This window comes from Hydra viridissima, unplaced genomic scaffold (genome assembly GCF_058129835.1).
Source record: "Hydra viridissima isolate aposymbiotic clone 2 unplaced genomic scaffold, HvirCarnegie_v1 scaffold_13, whole genome shotgun sequence".
NCBI lineage: Eukaryota > Metazoa > Cnidaria > Hydrozoa > Anthoathecata > Hydridae > Hydra > Hydra viridissima.
In genome coordinates, this window is record NW_028324312.1 from 10,190,020 (window position 1) to 10,208,231 (window position 18,212).

General features: G+C 27.9%; 2 protein-coding genes across 2 annotated transcripts in view; one reads left to right on the top strand and one right to left on the bottom strand.

Moving 5' to 3' along the window:
- The window catches only part of LOC145187012 (sorting nexin-33-like), a 9,645-nt gene extending 490 nt beyond the window's left edge, over positions 1-9,155 (top strand). The window contains exons 2-17 of the mRNA XM_090071012.1: positions 1,062-1,148; positions 1,920-1,994; positions 2,167-2,411; positions 4,940-5,033; positions 5,208-5,333; positions 5,540-5,654; positions 5,766-5,905; positions 6,066-6,169; positions 6,745-6,848; positions 6,997-7,074; positions 7,464-7,540; positions 7,760-7,849; positions 8,003-8,059; positions 8,156-8,213; positions 8,698-8,789; positions 8,887-9,155. Coding sequence (XP_089927138.1) covers positions 1,062-1,148; positions 1,920-1,994; positions 2,167-2,411; positions 4,940-5,033; positions 5,208-5,333; positions 5,540-5,654; positions 5,766-5,905; positions 6,066-6,169; positions 6,745-6,848; positions 6,997-7,074; positions 7,464-7,540; positions 7,760-7,849; positions 8,003-8,059; positions 8,156-8,213; positions 8,698-8,789; positions 8,887-8,940 — 1,596 coding nt within the window. The 3' untranslated portion in view covers positions 8,941-9,155. The remainder of the gene's footprint in view (positions 1-1,061; positions 1,149-1,919; positions 1,995-2,166; positions 2,412-4,939; positions 5,034-5,207; positions 5,334-5,539; positions 5,655-5,765; positions 5,906-6,065; positions 6,170-6,744; positions 6,849-6,996; positions 7,075-7,463; positions 7,541-7,759; positions 7,850-8,002; positions 8,060-8,155; positions 8,214-8,697; positions 8,790-8,886) is intronic.
- Positions 9,156-14,998: 5,843 nt separating this feature from the next.
- On the bottom strand, positions 14,999-16,808 carry LOC145186509 (14-3-3 protein zeta-like). Its single transcript, XM_080062635.2, has one exon. It carries the CDS (start codon positions 16,680-16,682, stop codon positions 15,897-15,899), a length of 786 nt encoding a protein of 261 aa, XP_079918761.2. The 5' UTR covers positions 16,683-16,808; the 3' UTR covers positions 14,999-15,896.
- Positions 16,809-18,212: the final 1,404 nt, after the last annotated feature.

Here is an 18,212-nt window from a genome sequence, read left to right on the forward strand (position 1 = left end):
TTATAAAGTTAAATGTATGGATTTTTAAATTTCTATTGAATGATGAATATTTGTTGAATGTATTTTTAAAATATTAAGTGTAATATAAGTCTTACCCACCCATCAATATTTCTCCAAAGATCCTTGACCAAATAGACGTCATTTAGAGCTTTTTATAACTACAGCTACCTCTTGCTATATATATACACACACACATATATATATATATATATATATATATATATATATATATATATATATATAAAACAATTTTTAAATGATGATAAGATAAGAATTCTTTATGCTTAGATAATCTTTAATAACGTTTTCTACTGTTTTTTAATTCTGATTTTGCTTTTGGCTAATAAAGTCTTTGACATCTTTATTGCATCATTTTTTTAATTTATGTTTCTCAATGCCTCAAACCCTTTAGCAACATAAGCATAAGTAGCTTATAAACTTCTTTACATAATGCATTTTTACTGTTTTCCAGCTACTAGTTGTTTTTGAGCTTATTTTTTGATTAAAAGAAGGTGTCTTGCATGCTGGTATTCTTTTAAAATTAAGTTTTTGTAAAGGTCTATGGAAAAGCAATTTAAAAATTCTAGTCTTCAATAAACCAGCATGAATATGTAATATACCATGCTCCTTTTCATTAGGATTTTTCTAAATTTAAAATCTATTTAGTTTTATAATTGCAATTCAACTTTTCTTGTGAAAGATAAGGTTCAATAAACTGCAAACTTTTTAGAAATACTATTTATTTTTAAAAAATTACTATTAACTATTTCTAAAATTTAATTTGTGTGAAAAAAATTTACTTGTTTCAAAAAGTATATACTTTTATAAATTATATTTAAAAGTATATTTAAATATATAAATATATTTTTATCAAGTCTAGTGAAAAGAAAGCAAGTATTTTATTTTAATTATTGTTTTAATTATAGTTCTTTTAAAGAAATGTATGTAATTCATAAGTGACAATAATGCAAATGTAATTTTTTTATTATTTTCCATGTAAAATTCTGATAAACTATTTTTATCATTTGTAATGCTCAAAAATTATGTTGAATTTTTTATAGGCACGTGTTTTGTATGACTTTGATGGAGACCCAAAAAATGGAGAATTAATAATTCGTTGTGGTGACATTTTAACGGTTGCGCGACAAGTAATATTTACTTTCGAAATACTGGATTGTTTTAAAACTTTGTTCTTTTTTCTTCTGTTATCTTTTTTGTTTTGTTAAAGTTTAACGAATAACCAGGATTAAAAAGTCCAATTTCTTCTGAAAATCTTTTAAATACTGGAATCCTAAGAGAAAATGTAGATGCTAGAAAATGTAGATTAGCTTCCTGAATTTAAATTTCTTTTTTTCAAGGGGAAATATTAAAAAAGTTTGGTCATCAACTCAATCAACTCTACTATTGCTTACAAACCCAAAAACTGTAATTTGAATGGTCCAAAATAGTTTGTTTTTGAATGCTAAATTTTCAATATTTCATTTGAAAATCATATACAAAAAGTATTTTTGTTGAAGTTCTTTTTTCAATACCAATTACAAAATGTTGGAGTATTTTTTTATTTTTTTTGTAAAAATTTTATAGCTATTATTAAAGTAAGTGAAGCTTTATTGTGACAAAATTTGTCAAAACAATTTTTTCATTAACAACATAGCTTAGAAAAAATCACTATAATGAACAATATCTTTGCTGAGAAAAAAATTTGTGCATTGTAGCGATCTTTTAAGAAGAATCATTTTTATTAATAAATTAAACACCATTAGTTTTTAAGAAATTTTTATTATTTCTTAAAACTGACATACTGAAAACAAATCAATGAGTCAACAACCACCAATCATGTTTAATTTTCCTAAACTTATATTTTTTATTTGTTTCCTTTTGTTTTAATTTTATTTTGTAAGTGAAAATTTAATTTTTAGGATGTTGGAGATGGATGGTGGGAAGGAAGCCTGAATGGAGGTGTTCGTGGTTTATTTCCTGCTGCATATGTTGAAGTAAGAAATTAAAATGTGTATATAGGTGTTTTTGTGCATTTGTATGCAAATAGTTATTTCAAGCATTGTCTATAATTTTTTGCTTATTAAGTTTTTTTTTCTAAATGTAAGTTATTTCTTAAAACTTGTCGTTTTTGATTATAATGCTTTTTAAGCTAACATCTTCTTATAGTTGTGTGAAGAAGATGATATTCCAAACTTTCCACCACCATTGCCACCTCTAATAGAGTTGTCAAATGTGGATGGTAACAGTTATACCCAACAAAAGTTTGAGGGCGGTGTAAATATAGATTGGGATGATGATCATTCATCAACTTCAGACACGGTATCACGGGATTTTGATTTTGGCTCATCAAGTCTGTCATCAAGATCAAACACTTTATCAAAGACTGGAACTGTGAGGAAAAGTATAAACAGGTGACTTTATAGAATTCAACTTCATTAATCTCTTTGCAAAGTAGTTATGTTAAAAAGTACTCACTGTTGTTATTTATATTGTTAATAATACAAAGATATTTGTAAAGGAATTAATATTTATTACTTACACCTATAATTTAAAAAGTTAACTTACAAAGTTGTTGTTTTCTTTATAGACCCATTTTTTTAACAACTTTTATTTAAAAACTGACAATAGATTTGACTTATGTAATAACTGCTTTATATTAGGTAAGACACGTAATATTTATTATTAATATGTATCTAACTGGTGTATTTAATTAATTTGTATAATTTTGATATGGATTTGATATTTATTATTTATTTATAACACTTTTAAAGTTTTTGAGTCATCGGTGACTCATTTGGCTTTAGGAAAAATAATATGTAGATTAAGTTGTCAACAATTATTACTATTGTAAAAAAGCACAATTTTAGGAATGTCTAAAAAAGATGTGTTGAGCCAGCGGAATTTCCAATCTAAATTAGTATCTTTGCTAATTCAGTTGAATGCCCCCACAAAGAAATCTGGAAGACCATCCATAAAGGGTTCCACTGCAGGCCCATCAAAAAAGAAAAATCCTCCCCAAAGACTTATGCCAGAATCAGAGGTCAGAACTGGTTGTTACTTTCATTATCCACTAAAAGCAGAAAATCTCCAGCTATTGATTGAACAATCTGGATGACTTCCTGTTTCAATAAAGATCTTGATCTCCATATTTCCAATATTTTGGAACCTCAAAGTATGATGGTAGATGAGGACTGCCAAAGACATTTTTTTTGTAACTTTGTTGGTTAAAACCTGAACTATCAAGTTCTGAATAAGCTCTCCATTTCAGTCCAATCTTGTGTTCCTCAAGCTCTCTGAATGTTTTTGGGTGGTTGAGACAAGTAAGGTTAATCACAGATATATTGCCATCTTTGATTTGATACCTTTTTTGTAAAGATTACACTTTGTTTGCAGAAAATTCCTTTTTTTATGCGCAAGTACCAACTTCCACTTTTTGCACTTTAAATTGCTTCCAGATGTCTCCTTTAACCCTTGGCATTGTGAATTTTTTAGAAAAACTGCATTTTTTAAAAAGAGATTGAGCACACAAATTGTAATTCTTGTAAGTTTTTTTTTTTTGCAATAACAAAGAATGAACTCACCAATAAACAAATAAGAAAAAATGTTTCTTGCCACTAATTTTTGATCTGTTAAGGAGTGATTTGTTTCTTGTTCACTCTTGCTGATTGCAACTTCCATTAAATATGTCATATCTTATGTTTGTATCACTTCCGGTTGTTGTGTAATTTCTGTTAGAGATCAAAACTAATATTTTTATATTTTATCATTTTATTAGTTATTATGTATTTTACACTTTTCTCAATATCAGATTTGATACTGAAAAATATTTGACAATTAAAATTTGATTTGCATTCAAGAATTTGATTTGAGAAGTGATGTGTTGAGTATAAAAAATTTTCTGAGATAAGACAAGATCATGTCTGATCTCATCTCAGAAACAAACTTAAAAAAAGGCAAGAAGCAGAAATGACAAAAATAATTTTGAAAAACAAAATAACAAAATAATGAGTTTTTCTCAAGCAATCAAGAAGCAATTTCTAGGAATTTTAATATAGTAGAATAACTTTATTATAGCATCAACCCCCTGATGAAATTTTGATGAAAATTTGTTTTAAACATACTACTACCCTTCAGCACTACCATCACTACAATCATTACCATCTTTTAATACACACTACTGTTACTATACACTCACTAAGATAGAGATTATAATCTAAACTTTTTTTACATTCTGATCAATGGAAGCAAAGAGAACCAATGACTTTTAATAACTTAAAGAGCTGGTTTGCTAACAAAATGGACCAGCTTTTTCTTAAAATCAAAAGTCATTTTTAAAAGCTTCAAGGAATTCTTATGAGTTTGCTTTTCATTTCAACTACGAGCAGCAGTTACCATCCTAGCTACATCAAGAGGTCTCACCATCTTATGTATATATCAAGAGGTCTCACCTTCCTATGTATATATTATGAATGATGCCATTAAGATACTCTAGCTAATATCATGGCTTTTATGGTTGTGTTTTTTTTTATGCAAGTAGGATAAGATCTTCCTCTCCTTTTAAGAAGGTCTGTCTCTTTCAAATAATTTAATAGCAAAGTAGCTATAGAAAATGCTACACAGATTAAGGTCTAACATTAGTTAAATTAGACAAACCAAATAAAAAACAGTGTCTATATCAGTGTCTGCTTATTTGTTAACAACATTTGAATATATTTTTGGTCATTAAAAGTAAATTTCTGTTATAATACTTGTTGAATATATTTCAAAGTGAAACTTGTTGCTTTTGAGAAATTCAGTTAAATTATGTATTTTACATACATAGATTATTTTGAATTATGTAATTATGTTTTGGAAAAAGCAAAAAAAAAAAAAGTTTTCCTAATTCCAAAATTTTTTTATAAATTTTCATAAAAAACAACATTTTCCTTTTTTAAATCAGGTTTTCAAATTTTGTGAAATCAGGTGGTGAGGATTTTTTACTTGGAAATCTACCAGAAGCTAACATCTCTCAACATGATTATTTAGTCACTGAGGTATTTTTTTGAGTTATTCTTATAAAAGTTAATTTGTAATGAAGATGGTAATATATTTACATTTTGTAGAAAGCAGCCACGCATGATGTTGATCTAAAGGTTTGAAAAAAAAAAAGTAATGAAAATTAAAATGTTTCATTGCTCATCAGTTTATTTTGCTTGTGTGGAAATTAGGAAGGTCCTGATGGTATTACATGGCAGCCTATTCCTGTGCCCTTTACGTGCAATGTAAACGAAGCAGAAAAGAAAAGCAAATTCAAAGGAATGAAGAGTTATATTACTTATAACATACAGCCATCGGTAAATTATATTTATGTTAAATTTAGGAATGTAAGTTTACTTGCAAGTATTAGATATATTGTCATAAGTTACTCGATTGTATTGTAATAAGATGTAATGTTTAGTAATAGTGGAACCATTATGGTTTTGAAGTGTTGTAAGCTTTTTTTTTAAGTTTGTTTAATTGCTATTGCAAAGTGAAGTATTTTTTTCTGATTTAACAATAGAATAAAACGGTAGCTGTTCAACACCGTTTTAAACATTTTGATTGGTTACACGAGCGTCTGGTTACAAAGTTTCCTTGCATTTCTGTTCCCCCTCTACCTGATAAGCAGCTTACTGGTTTGACTTTTATTAAACTTGATTTTTATTAAATTTTATTAAACTTCTTTGTTATTTTTTAAAAATCGGTAAGCTGTAAATTTGATTATAACAGAATATAGATTTATATAGGTCGTTACTCTGAAGATCTTGTTTTAAAGCGCCGTTATCTGCTTGAAAAGTGGATGCGCAGAGTTTCTCGTCATCCAGTGCTTGCTCAAAGCAAAGTCTTTGAACATTTTATTACAACATGCTCTGAAACCAGAGAAAAGGTTCAGTGTTTAATTTTATATTTAAATATGAATTTTGTTGGAAACCCAAGTTTTTTCAAGTTTTTTCAAGTTGCATTGTTTTTGCAACAGAAAACTTAAAACAGTTTTTTTTATTTTTTTTTTTTTTATTTTTTTTTTTGATGTTGAAGTTTAACTTTAGGAATGGAAAGAAGGGAAGCGAAAAGCAGAAACTGACAAAGTAATTGGTGCCCAGTTCTTTTTCACAATCAATGCTCCTCCTTTAAATATAGCACCACACAAAGTGTAAGGAATAAAACCTTTGTTTGTTTTAGTGTATGGAAAATCTCAAAGCTCAAAAAGATATCATATTTTTTCTGCGGAAAGCTTTGCATTTTTAAGAAGTTTTTCATTTTTTTGTTTTAAAAGTTTAAGGTTACGATAAATAATAATAAAAAAAAATTGATATTAGCACAGAAGATCTATACTCAAACAAATTGCTTCTCCAAAAAATAATTTTTTTAAATATTCATGAAAAAATTGTTCATGATTGAGGGAAACAAAAAAAAGTGCTTAAAATTAAAATTAATTTGTTTGCATCAAGCAAAGGTGAGATTAAATGCATAATAGATTTTTTCTTAAGTACAATTTTTAAAAATAAAATTAAGAGAAAATGTTAAAACAAAAATTAAAATTATTCAAATTTTGAATTAAAAAAAACCAAATCTTCTGCAAGCATTTTGAAAGAAATGAGAAAAATGTGTTGTAGCTCGAAAACTTTTTTTTTTTCATGTTGAAAGTTTATCTTTGTATATGTAGACATAAAATGAAAAAAGTTCATGTTAATTCAAACATTTTTTTTTTTTTACTTTGTTTCTCAGAGAGACTGAAGTTGAAGTTTTCAAGGAGTTTATCAAAAACATGGATGATTCAACGAAGAGGATGATTGAAATAGGAGAAAGTGATTGGGATAAAGTAGCACGATGTTAGTGTTATTCTTTTTTCTTTTTTTTTTCTTTTTTTTTTCTTTTTTTTTTTTTTTGTTTTAATTTATAGAGATTCTTTTCATTCAATTTTCCTGTTGATGATAAATAGTGAGATTATTTGTTTTTTAATGATCTTTACAAATTCAGCTCATCGAGATCAATTTAAGAAGCTTTCAAGTGGTGTAAAAGGACTGGGAACAGCATTTGCCACTGAGAATGCCCCTTGTGAGTAGCTACTAAATCTACAATATTATTTGATAATTTTAAACATCAAAGTAAGCAAGAGGGGGTTTCTCAACTTTTTATTTTACTTTATACTAAATTAGTGATTAATTTTTAGTAGTTCAAATTTTTTTTTATTAAGTTTTGAAATACTTATATAATATTATTTTTTTAAAAAATATCTCCCACATACTGTTTTGTTAACTAAATGAGAAATTCATAGCTTAAATAACTTGTTTTTGTTTTTCTGACTGTTTTTTTTGGTCTTTCAATAATTCCATGTAGATTGTGAGAAAGGAAGAATTACCAGAAAAGTTTTGTATTCCTGTATTTGATGATAAAAATTTCCATATAATGTTGTATTAATTGAAAAAAAAACAAACATTTTTCAGATTCTCTTGCGTTAACGCAAGCTATGGATCACACTGCTCAACAATATAGCGAAATTGGTGACTTATGTGCTGACCAGGTTATTCATATTTGTTACTATCCCACTACACATCGTGCATGCAAGTACATGTGTTTCTTGAGTATTTACTTTAACAGCCTACTTAAAGTTTGATGCATAAATTATATCAAATTATTATTTTTGATGAGGTATTTGTCAGTTGGTCGGATAAACTCAAATACTTAAAAACAACAAAATAAAAAAAATCTCTAATGTTAACCTAAGAAATCTTCGTTTTAGCCTAAAAAAGATATGCTTCAAGTTCTAGAAGTCCTACGTGAATATACAGGACTTATGTCGACTTATCCTGAAATCATCAATATCCATAAAGTAGGTCTTTTTTTTATTATTATTAGTAATCGTCAAGTAACACGGTAATGAAAATTACTTTTTATATTAGTTAAATTTAAATACACGTGCATGTTTGTTGTACTTGGTGTTAAAAATTTTCGGGAAAAATAAGAGCAACGTTTCAATTTTTAGGGGGCGCTCGCCAAAGTTAAAGAATGTCAAAAGTTACAAGAGGAAGAGAAACTCAAGGTTTGAATTTATTTTTTATTTTTTGAACCCAATTTTATTTTAAAATTATATCTATTTAAACATTTTTTAAAATTCAAACAAACGACAACTTTTTAGTACACTGAGGTGGCTAATATTTCGCAAAGAATGGACACAGTTACGAGTGCCATGTTTGGTATGACATTTTTTTTTACATAATAAATGTGGTTCTTTTTCTCAGAAACGCTTTTTTCTCCGGAACGGTTTATAAAATTGACTGCTGTAGAACAGAATGCACAGAAAATGAAGGAGTTTCATACTTTTTAACACTTTCATTGTTTTCTCACAGAAAAATGTAATTTTTACTCTAACAGTTTTTTTGCTTCATCTGTAGAATTAAATATATTTTTTTTAATACATCTTATCTGAATCAAAAGACTATCATTGTAAAGTAAGTGACGTCATTTAAGAAACAGTTTCTTCAAGAACAGCCATCGAAGTTTCTTTAAATTCGAAAAAAACCTCATAAAACTCAAAACTTATAAAGTTTTTAAAGGAACATAAAAAGTCGAAGATAAAAATTGAAAATTTGTAACTTTTTTTGTCTTGTTAGCAACATTATAAAAAAAAAAACTCACTAAAAAATAAACATAAAATGAGTTTACCGTTTTTTTTTTCAGCTGAAATCCAGCACTTTCATCGCGAAAGATGTCGGGACTTTAAAGAAATGATGAAGAATTATCTTGCAGAGCAAGTTCGGTTTCATCAGCAAGTCAGTAAAAAAGTTCTTAAAGCTATGCCAAATTTTCTTCGCCGTTTCCTAAGTTTTTGTTCCTAGGACTCGCGACATACTCGTTTTTTTTATTTAGATCATCGGCAAAATTACGTCATCAATTGCTATGTTTGATCAGGTTCCAGATTGATACCTACGACGATCTTATTTGTGTTTTATGTTTTTTTATTATTTTTTTTTTTTAAAGAAACACTGATGTTGTAAACACTGATCCTTTTTTTTTTATTTGATGTTTTCATAGATTTTTTATTTCTTATTTTATATCTAATCCTATCGATATTTGTATGTAGTAATTTAAACTTCTCCTTGTTTTATATCAAAATAAACAATGTTACTATTTAAAAATAATTGTGCTTTTTTTTTTTTTTTTTTTTTTTTTTTAATAGAATGTAATCGTTCCAAAATATAAGCAATAGAAACCTGACGACCGTTGTTATTAGTAGTAGCGACATTTTTACACGGCAAATATTTTACGTAGGTGTAGCAATAAGAAGATCGAATAGAAAAACAACAAACTGAATTACAATGATATCAACGCCGCTTGCTTTAAGTAATTAATTCGTTCGTTGAAAGTTGCGTGTGCAAATAAATAGTGGGTGTGTTCGTAAATAATTTTTTTGTTTTGTGACTAAGTATAATTTATTTTTCGTAAGAGAAGCAAATGTTTGACATGATCGTTTATCCTAAAATTTCCCCAATTTTATTTTCCCAAAAAATTTTCATTTATTGCGGTTCTCTCTACCACACAAAAAGTGTACTTCTTACAGAATATTATTTATTAGTGTAAAAATATTTATTGACTTGTAATCATCTGATTCATCAGCTCAAAACATCTTTTACTGTGTGTCTCAGAAATGCAGGTTTGCGGACTTAAAGAGATTTAAATGGAGTTCCACACAATGATATGTATTTCTAACTTCGCAAAGTTTCCGTAAGAAAATGTGAAACAATTTTTTAAAGTCTTTATTGCCGGTAGCCGTTTTATTTGAACTGACTATTATTTTTGTTTTGCTTTGATTTATCATTGCGTCATTTCAGGCTGGCAAAACAAACCTGGCTGGAAAAAAATTTGCTTCACTGCAGAAGCGGGAGTTAGATATCTAGTTAACATATCGCGAGGTTAGAATTATTTTGTTCTATCTCCAAGTTTAAATGTTGGGAGAAAGTTTTTGATTTTTTCTAAAAGTAAAAATTGTTTAAAGTTTTAACTTTTATTTTTAAAGAAATAATAACTTATACTTTTAATAATTTATGTTTAAGCAAATTATTTAGAAAAAAAATTTAAAAAAAATGCGTATTTTAAAAGTAATTATTACTAATTAAAATTGATAACTCATTTTCTTCCAACTTTTAAAATTAGAGATAGAACAAAATAATTCTAACCTCGCGATATATCATTGGTTCCCCAACTTTTTGGAGCCTTTTGTGTTTACTTTTTTTAGATTAAAAAATAAACAGGAGTTTTAATTGCCCACTCATCGGTCATGAGTCTTCTCGAAAGAAAATGACAATAATTTGCTATTTATATTTATTATCTCAAACTAATGTTGTAGATTTTTTTTTTTTTTTTTTTGTTATTAACAACATGTATTAGTTTCTGCACCACTTCGCATGCCATACCGTTCTGACGTTTGCTTACTCTGTTTATTAAAGAAAAGTTCAACTGCTCACCAAATGGCTCAATCAAATGACTTGCTCACCTTAAAGATTCGATCTCCATTTTTTTAATAACAGCATCTAGAGTTTCAAGCTCTTGTAATGGATGAAAAGCACCTGTTACCTAAGATGGCATCTTTTCTTTTCTTTTCTTTTTTTTTAAAAAAAAGGGTTTTTTATACACATCAATGAAATTCTGTTTATGTGAAACCAAAAATTTATAGTGTTAATAAAAGATAAAAAAGTTAATGAGCACTTATTTGTAATCCCAAAAGATAATCACAAAATGTCAGGTAAAATTTTCAGTAAAAAACAAATTAAAATTGTTTGCTTTTCTTTTTAAAACTTAAAAATTGTAACAAAATATTTGTATTGAATATAAATAATGCTATTTGTTATAAAATGAAAGATATTAAACAAAAAAAAAAAAGTATTAGTTTTCAATAAACACTTTAACAATAGAAATTTTTTTTATATTGCAATAACTATCAAAATACAATTTTAATGCGTAAAAACTGGTCTCCAGTCTTACAAAGCAAAATGGTAATTTTGAATATGTGAACTATGTTCTCTTATATTTATCATTTTGCTTTGTAACTATGAAATGAAGGTACTTAAAAAAATTTAGTTTTTTGAAATTAATACAAATATACTACATATATATATTTATATATATATATATATATATATATATATATATATATATATATATATATACTATATTTTGCCTTAATTTTTTTAGTAAATTTCTTTTTAGAAAAGTTTTGACAGCGAATTTGTTTTTAAAGTTGTTTGGAATGTAGACATCACTATACTATAGACATTGTGTGAACTACAACACTTTTTTTTTTTTTTTTTTCGTGTTTTGTCCCAGGCCTACAAAGTTGTTAATCTGGCCCTAATCTAACCTTAGCCTTAACCCTGATTTGTTCAAAAGTTACTAACTATTAAAAATCATGATAAAAACTTTTTGGATTAAAGAGAGAAGTTTTATGCAAAATATTATTTTATTTAAATAGATTTTTCTCAAGAACTGAATTGGATATTGATCTAAAATTTTCAGGACTTGCTTTTCTCATATGTATGCCTGCCAAGTCAATAAGTTTCAACAGTTTCTAAGGAAGTCTAAGAGGTACTATTTCTTCACTTGGCATGCAATGATCCTATTATAAAATTTGTGGGGCAATACATATATATATATATATATTATAGCTTTAGTTATGATTAAATTTGTTGCTAGGATTATGTAATTGTTAAAATGTTGCTTGGATAGCATTCTTTTTTAAAAAAACTTCATAAAAGCAAATCACTTGTTTGACTATTGATCGACAATCCACTTCTTTTACTGTTAAAGAATATCAAAACTTGCACACATTACTCTGCTATCTTTTTAAACGAACTTTGATATCTACTTTGTTTCTACTTTGCATGTTTCAGATTAACTGATGGCTAATAATCCTGGAAATATTGTGAATGAAGCTTTCCATATGAGCGCAAAAACGACGTTTGTTCGATATTCTGTTACGAGATTTTCTTTAGTAATTTTTTTTTTAAATCTATGAATTTATCATCTAAGGTTATGAAATTATCTTATCTATTATTTGATATATTAACAAGTAGCGCAAACTACAACGTGTTATTATGCTCTATGTGACATAAACTGAAGTGCGAAAAATCTTTTGAAATCTAGTACCATTAATTATTGTCGAGAAAGTTAAAATATCACTTTTGCAGTATGTTGAAGAACAAATGTAACATCGATGAAAAAATCGTTGACATCTTGGGATGTAAACGAAGCTAACAGAAAAAATTGATTCAACAAATTTAAGCACATCCAGATTTACACTTCTTAAACTAGGAGAAAACTTTTGAGAACTAAAAACTTCAACAAACGCTACGTCTTTTACAACTGTATATTGTCAATATAAATTTGAAAAACAAGATATGTGATGAAGCTCATTTTACTACTAAACCCACTATTGGAAAACAGCCAAATCTAATCGTCAAGTTAGGTGAGTTACTTTGGCAGAAAGAGTCTTGCTGCAGTGAGTTACACTATTAACGCCTTTGGTAACGCTGTTCCGCTCTTCATAGTTTTTCCAAGAACCCACTACCTTGACAGTATGATTGCGTGTCACCAGGACACTTAATTATGGTAGAATGTGGATCAGCTACTTTTCCTAGCAGGTGGGTGAAATCTGAAGTATATATATATGTCTCTTTACAACTTATATAACAATATATTTATAGGTTTAATTTTTGTGTGCGTCTCCGTGAAACTTGTCACTGTTGCAGAGATTTGTTTATACAAAAAGCGGATGAGAGATATGAATTTGAATTATTGGTTAGTGATCGGATGTGTATGTTGGTAATTATTTTAACTACTCTGCTCAGATGTGTGCACAGTCGTCCGTTTAATTAGAATGGAGTTCGAACTGCAAATAATCAAAACCATTCCAATTTAACAAATAGATATAAATGAGATGTTGTCTCTTAAGGTTGTTATTGAATGAAAGAAAAAGATGATCGACTGAGCCCTCCTTCCTATACAGGTCGTTATACTTTATTTTATAATAAACATTAAAGAAAAAAAAAAAATTTAAAAATTAGTCAAGCATTAAAGGAGTTTTTATTCAAAATTGTGGATTTCTCTCTCCAACAAACTTTAAACTCAAACTCTTCAGGTAACGTAGGTAACGCATTTGTAAGAATTCATAAGAACTTTATTAAAAAAATAATAATCATTATAAAAGTAAACGTCATAAGCAACTTCTGTGTTTATTTTGCTTCTGAACCTAAATCCTTAATTCCAAACTTTGAGAGTAGCAACAACATTTTATTTAAAAAACATCTGGCGATAGATAAATTTTACTTAAAGATATATTATAACAAAATTACGAGTGCTCCGAATATATTACGAGAGTAGCTCTAAAGAAAAAACTTAACACTAAAGGAATTTTCTTCAAAACGGCAAAAACCATGGATATTTCAACCGAGTATTTTCCGGTTGAAATGTCAATGGCCGTTTTTAGGATACTGCTAATCTTAAGGTGGTCCTATATCATCAAACTTTTGTCGCTGACGTTTGACCTTAAAACACTTTTTACTGCATATAATAGGATGCCCAGGTATAAAAAAAGAAAAAAAACTAAAAAAATTTTACGGGGTAAATAAACCATGTTGGAACCCGAAATATGTGCCATTGCTAGGGGCGTAACTACGGAAAACTATTTCAGCACTTTAAAATTAAAAATATACCAACTTGTGCACTGAATTTATCTAAAATTATTAAAAAATCTTAAACTAGTATAAATTTTGCATAAAACTATGTAAAAAAAAAAAATTTGAAATTTTTTATTTTTAATGGTATGGGACCACCTTAAGGATAAGAAATGCAATGCTTTGCATGAAACTGAGTTAGGAAATTTAAACCTTTTTGACAAAATTAGTTGCTAATTTATCACTTAAACTGCTAATTAGTTCAAATCCAATCAGAAGTCAGTTTTTTGAATTTAAGTAAAATCTATTCATTTAAACAGTAACTGGAGTCCATTAGTAGTTATTTGGATATGTGAAATGTATATATACTGAATACAGCGTTTAATTATTCAAGATGGATTATTCATAAGTAAAATGTGAAAAGTCAATAGCCTGTTACAATATCGGCTGCGAAATTAAATTTACCTAAAGCCATGTTAATTGGATATTTTGGTTTTAAACCAGAAATCGTATATTTTTAATAAAAGGCGTTACCCTTAGATTCACTTTTAAATCGAAAGCTGAATTTGAATAAAAAAGACGCTAGATTGTTTACGATTAGTCATTAATTCGGAAAATATTTCAAAAATTTCTTGGTGAATTTTTTAAGTCAATATCCATTAAAAAAAAAATTGTCAGACGGAATTTGGTCGATCAAGACAACGGTTATAAATCAAATAAGTTCACTTGTTTTGATCTAAAATATAAATGTTAAAAATATCTGTAGCGTATATATTTTCGTATGAAGAGCATTTTAAATATCAGTAAAAAAAACTTTTTCAAAGCCGAAATGGAAGTTACCGATTATTGAACGTTTAAAGTTATGTAACATTCAATTTTGAAAGTTGTCTTAAAACCTAGTTCAACCCGGCAATATTTAGTCCAAATAATAAATAGGCTTTAGAAAAAATACTTTAAGATAATACACTACACCTTAAGTTGACAACTTCTATTTATCTTATGAAATTTTCTTTAATTCTTAAGCGTTTAGCAGGTCTAAAATTTCGAGATCAAAGACCGCGAAATTTTAGTACCTTAGAGTCATAAACGTGCCGAATGTCGGTTACCACAATTTTGTTGACTTTTGATATAATAAAAATTAAAACATAATTTTCTAAATAATGCTGTTAAAAAGTGGCATATGAAATCCTTAATTCTCCCTAGCAACTTTGGGATAATCATGACTTATTTGGTTTAAGTTCAACTCAACAATGCTCATTGGCTATGGAAGATGAAGGGGTTCTTTAATTTTTTGATGTAAAAAAAAAAAAAACTTTTCAAAACGTAATTATTATATAAACGATTTAGTAGATTAGTAAATGAAATAAAGCTGGGTAAAAAAATAAGAATAGTCAACCCCAAATGTTAGCTAGATTACCCAGGAGACTTAAAACTGCAGCCACAATTCGCAAGAGAACTACAACTTCAGAGCCATATTTGACAAGAGAGATATTTAATTTTATATAAAACACCTATTAAAACTTCAAAATTATGATGATTTAAGATTAAAACTTAAAGCAAGAAATTAAGATACTTTTCTTACTTAAGAAACTCATTTCTGGATTTGAAACTTCTGAATAAAAAGCACAAAAAGCAACCTTCCAAAATAAAAGGTTCACATAACTTCATCAACAACTTTTAAAAAAACAAAAAGCTGAAAAAACAAAGAAAGTTTTGAAGATAAAAACAACTTGGTACCCAGAAGAGTTACTTAACATAAAACGAGATCATATGACAATCCAAGACCAAGGAGATGAATATAAAATTAATTTATCTCAAAAACAGTTACGTATTTGGAGCAATTCTATTTTCCTTTTTAAAGTTTTAAATTTGAGCCAACTCTTATTTTTTCAATGTAGCCATATAAAATAAAAACTATACATTTTTAACGACAGACATAAGAATTGCACTAAATTTCAAAAAACTGAGCTAGCACTGTGTTATAATTTATAAATGTAACTTCAGTGACAATGTTTGTAATAGCTACAGCTGAATTTAAAAACAATATCAAGTATTCAGAGTAAATTTGAAAACCAGAATTCATCTTATTCACATTAGTATTTTCTGAATATTACATTTAATGACTGATCAAATTTGTATATATCCAATATATTTTTGAAAAATTTTCAAACCTGAATGTCTTCATAAATTTGAAAAATTAAAAATGATAACTTAATTTCCTTGATCATCGTCATCTTGATTATCATCAACTTCAGAGGTCCACAAAGTAAGATTGTCTCTTAGCAACTGCATAATCAAGGTACTATCTTTATAAGAATCCTCACTTAATGTGTCCAATTCAGCTATTGCTTCATCAAAAGATTTCTTAGCTAAACCACAAGCTTTGCTTTGATCTCCACGTATTTCATAATAGAAAACAGAAAAGTTCAACGCTAAACCTAATCTGATTGGATTTGTTGCTTTCATGTCATTGCTAGCTTTTTGGGCCTCAATATATGCTTTTTCAGAATCCAATACAACTTCCTCTCTCTCGTTTTCACCACTAACTACTTCAGCCAGATAACGATAATAATCACCTTTCATTTTCCAGTAAAATACTTTTGATTCGACTAATTTTTCCTTATCTTCAGCAGTGCCGTCGAAACCAGCTAGAGAATTATCAACACTTGGGATTAGATAATCATTAAGTAATTTCAAAACTTCTGAACATACATCGTGTAACTCCTTCTCCACCTTTAGTCGATACTCTTTGGCTAATTCAATTCTTCTACTAACACCGTCTTTTCTTGCAGATTCAATGCCTGTAATAACTCTCCAAGAGGATCTACGGGAACCAACTACATTTTTATAAGCCACAGACAGTAAATTCCTCTCTTCGTTTTGAAGAGACCCACCCATCTCTGTAACCTTTTTCATGGCTGATGCCATATCTTCATATCTTTCTGCCTGCTCTGCAAGCTTAGCACGAGCAATCAACTGAGCTCGATCTTCAGGCATACTTATGCTGTATATAGTGGCTATATTAGAAAAAAAGTAATGGTTTAAGAGCTTTCAAGAAGACAAAATCAACCAAAGTCAAACCAACCTCTTGGTCATTCACGACAGCGAGGCGTATCGTTATCTATAATAGATCTATTTTTATAAGTACTTTGATTGGTTATTTACTAGAGCAACTATCCAATCAGTGACTTCATTTTATTCCAACATGAATATTCGAAAAATAATTGGTATAAGCAAGTCAATGGCTGACATCAAGAAGCTCCTGCAGGTTTGCGCGCGCTTGAGATCGATTGATTTTTTTTTTTTATGTAAGTATGAATAAATGTATTGAATAACTTTATTTAACAATTGAAACTGCAGTTCAACAACTCATCAACGGCATTACGGTATCTTTTACAAATAAGATTCGTACGGCCTAACTTTTTTCTTTAGTTTCCGAGAATACGAAATGTGTACGGTCAATTGTTTTTACATTTTATTATTTAGTATTATGTTATTTTAATTCTTATTATTTTAATTTTTAATTCAATATGCATTACATTAACAAAAAGTTTTTCCTATTCATCTAAATTTATGCATTATAAAGCTTAAAAAAAAAAAAAAAAAAAAAAAGATTTATCGCATTTGTGTTAAATTTTTATTAGAACCATCATCAGTCAGCATTTTGTTCTGATCCACAAGGAACATTTAAAGTAGACTAAGTGTTAAACGCCATGTAAAATATCATAAACTTTTGTTGTTCATTTAAACATCAGGTTTAGAATTTTCATCTGTTGAGTTATGGTTTAAGAAAAGCCATTTGAGCTGTATGTGAAAAAATGATCAGTGTTTTAGAAATGTTTTTGATGTAAAAAAAAAAAAAAAAAAAAAGGTTAGTGTTTTAGAGAGGGTTTGGTCGCCTAAAAACTGTGCGCGGAAACGTTAGCAAGAAAAAAAGAATATTCAAATAACTGATGTTCTTTGTTGGTTTTACTTTAAATTCTTCAGAATAGGTTTTGTAAATATCCATTAAACTACGAAAACATCATTGGGGATGTGGCATTGTATTTTCAAAAAATGACGAACAAAAGATTCAACTATTTAAACAAAATATTAGAATTTTCCATTTTATCATTTAATAACAAACATAAAAATTTACTTCCGCATTTTTTCTGTTTAACTAATTTTTTGGTCCTATCAGTCCACCGCTTCCTTTCTTTCAGAGTTTTTAAATAGACCTCATTGATGCGTAGGCCAAGTTCTTTAAACCGTACTTTCTTTGAGTGTAATTTTTTTATATAGTAATGTAAACGGTGAGCATATTTTTAAAATTTCAATTTTTTTTCGAAAAACGACCATAAAATAGTTTACTTTTATTCTTCTTGCTATTCACTCGTCTTACTTAGAACAACATTTAGTATATTCTTTCTAAAAAGTTAATTGTTTGAATGTTAATTAAGCCCTGGTCACACTCGAAGGTGATCACAGCAAGACTCGGTAATAAAATTTTATTACTTTGACGTCACTCTAAAATCGACAAAAATAATC

Excerpts from the sequence above, each read along its gene's own strand:
- LOC145186509 (XM_080062635.2), bottom strand. The coding sequence starts at position 16,682 with ATGCCTGAAGATCGAGCTCAGTTGATTGCTCGTGCTAAGCTTGCAGAG.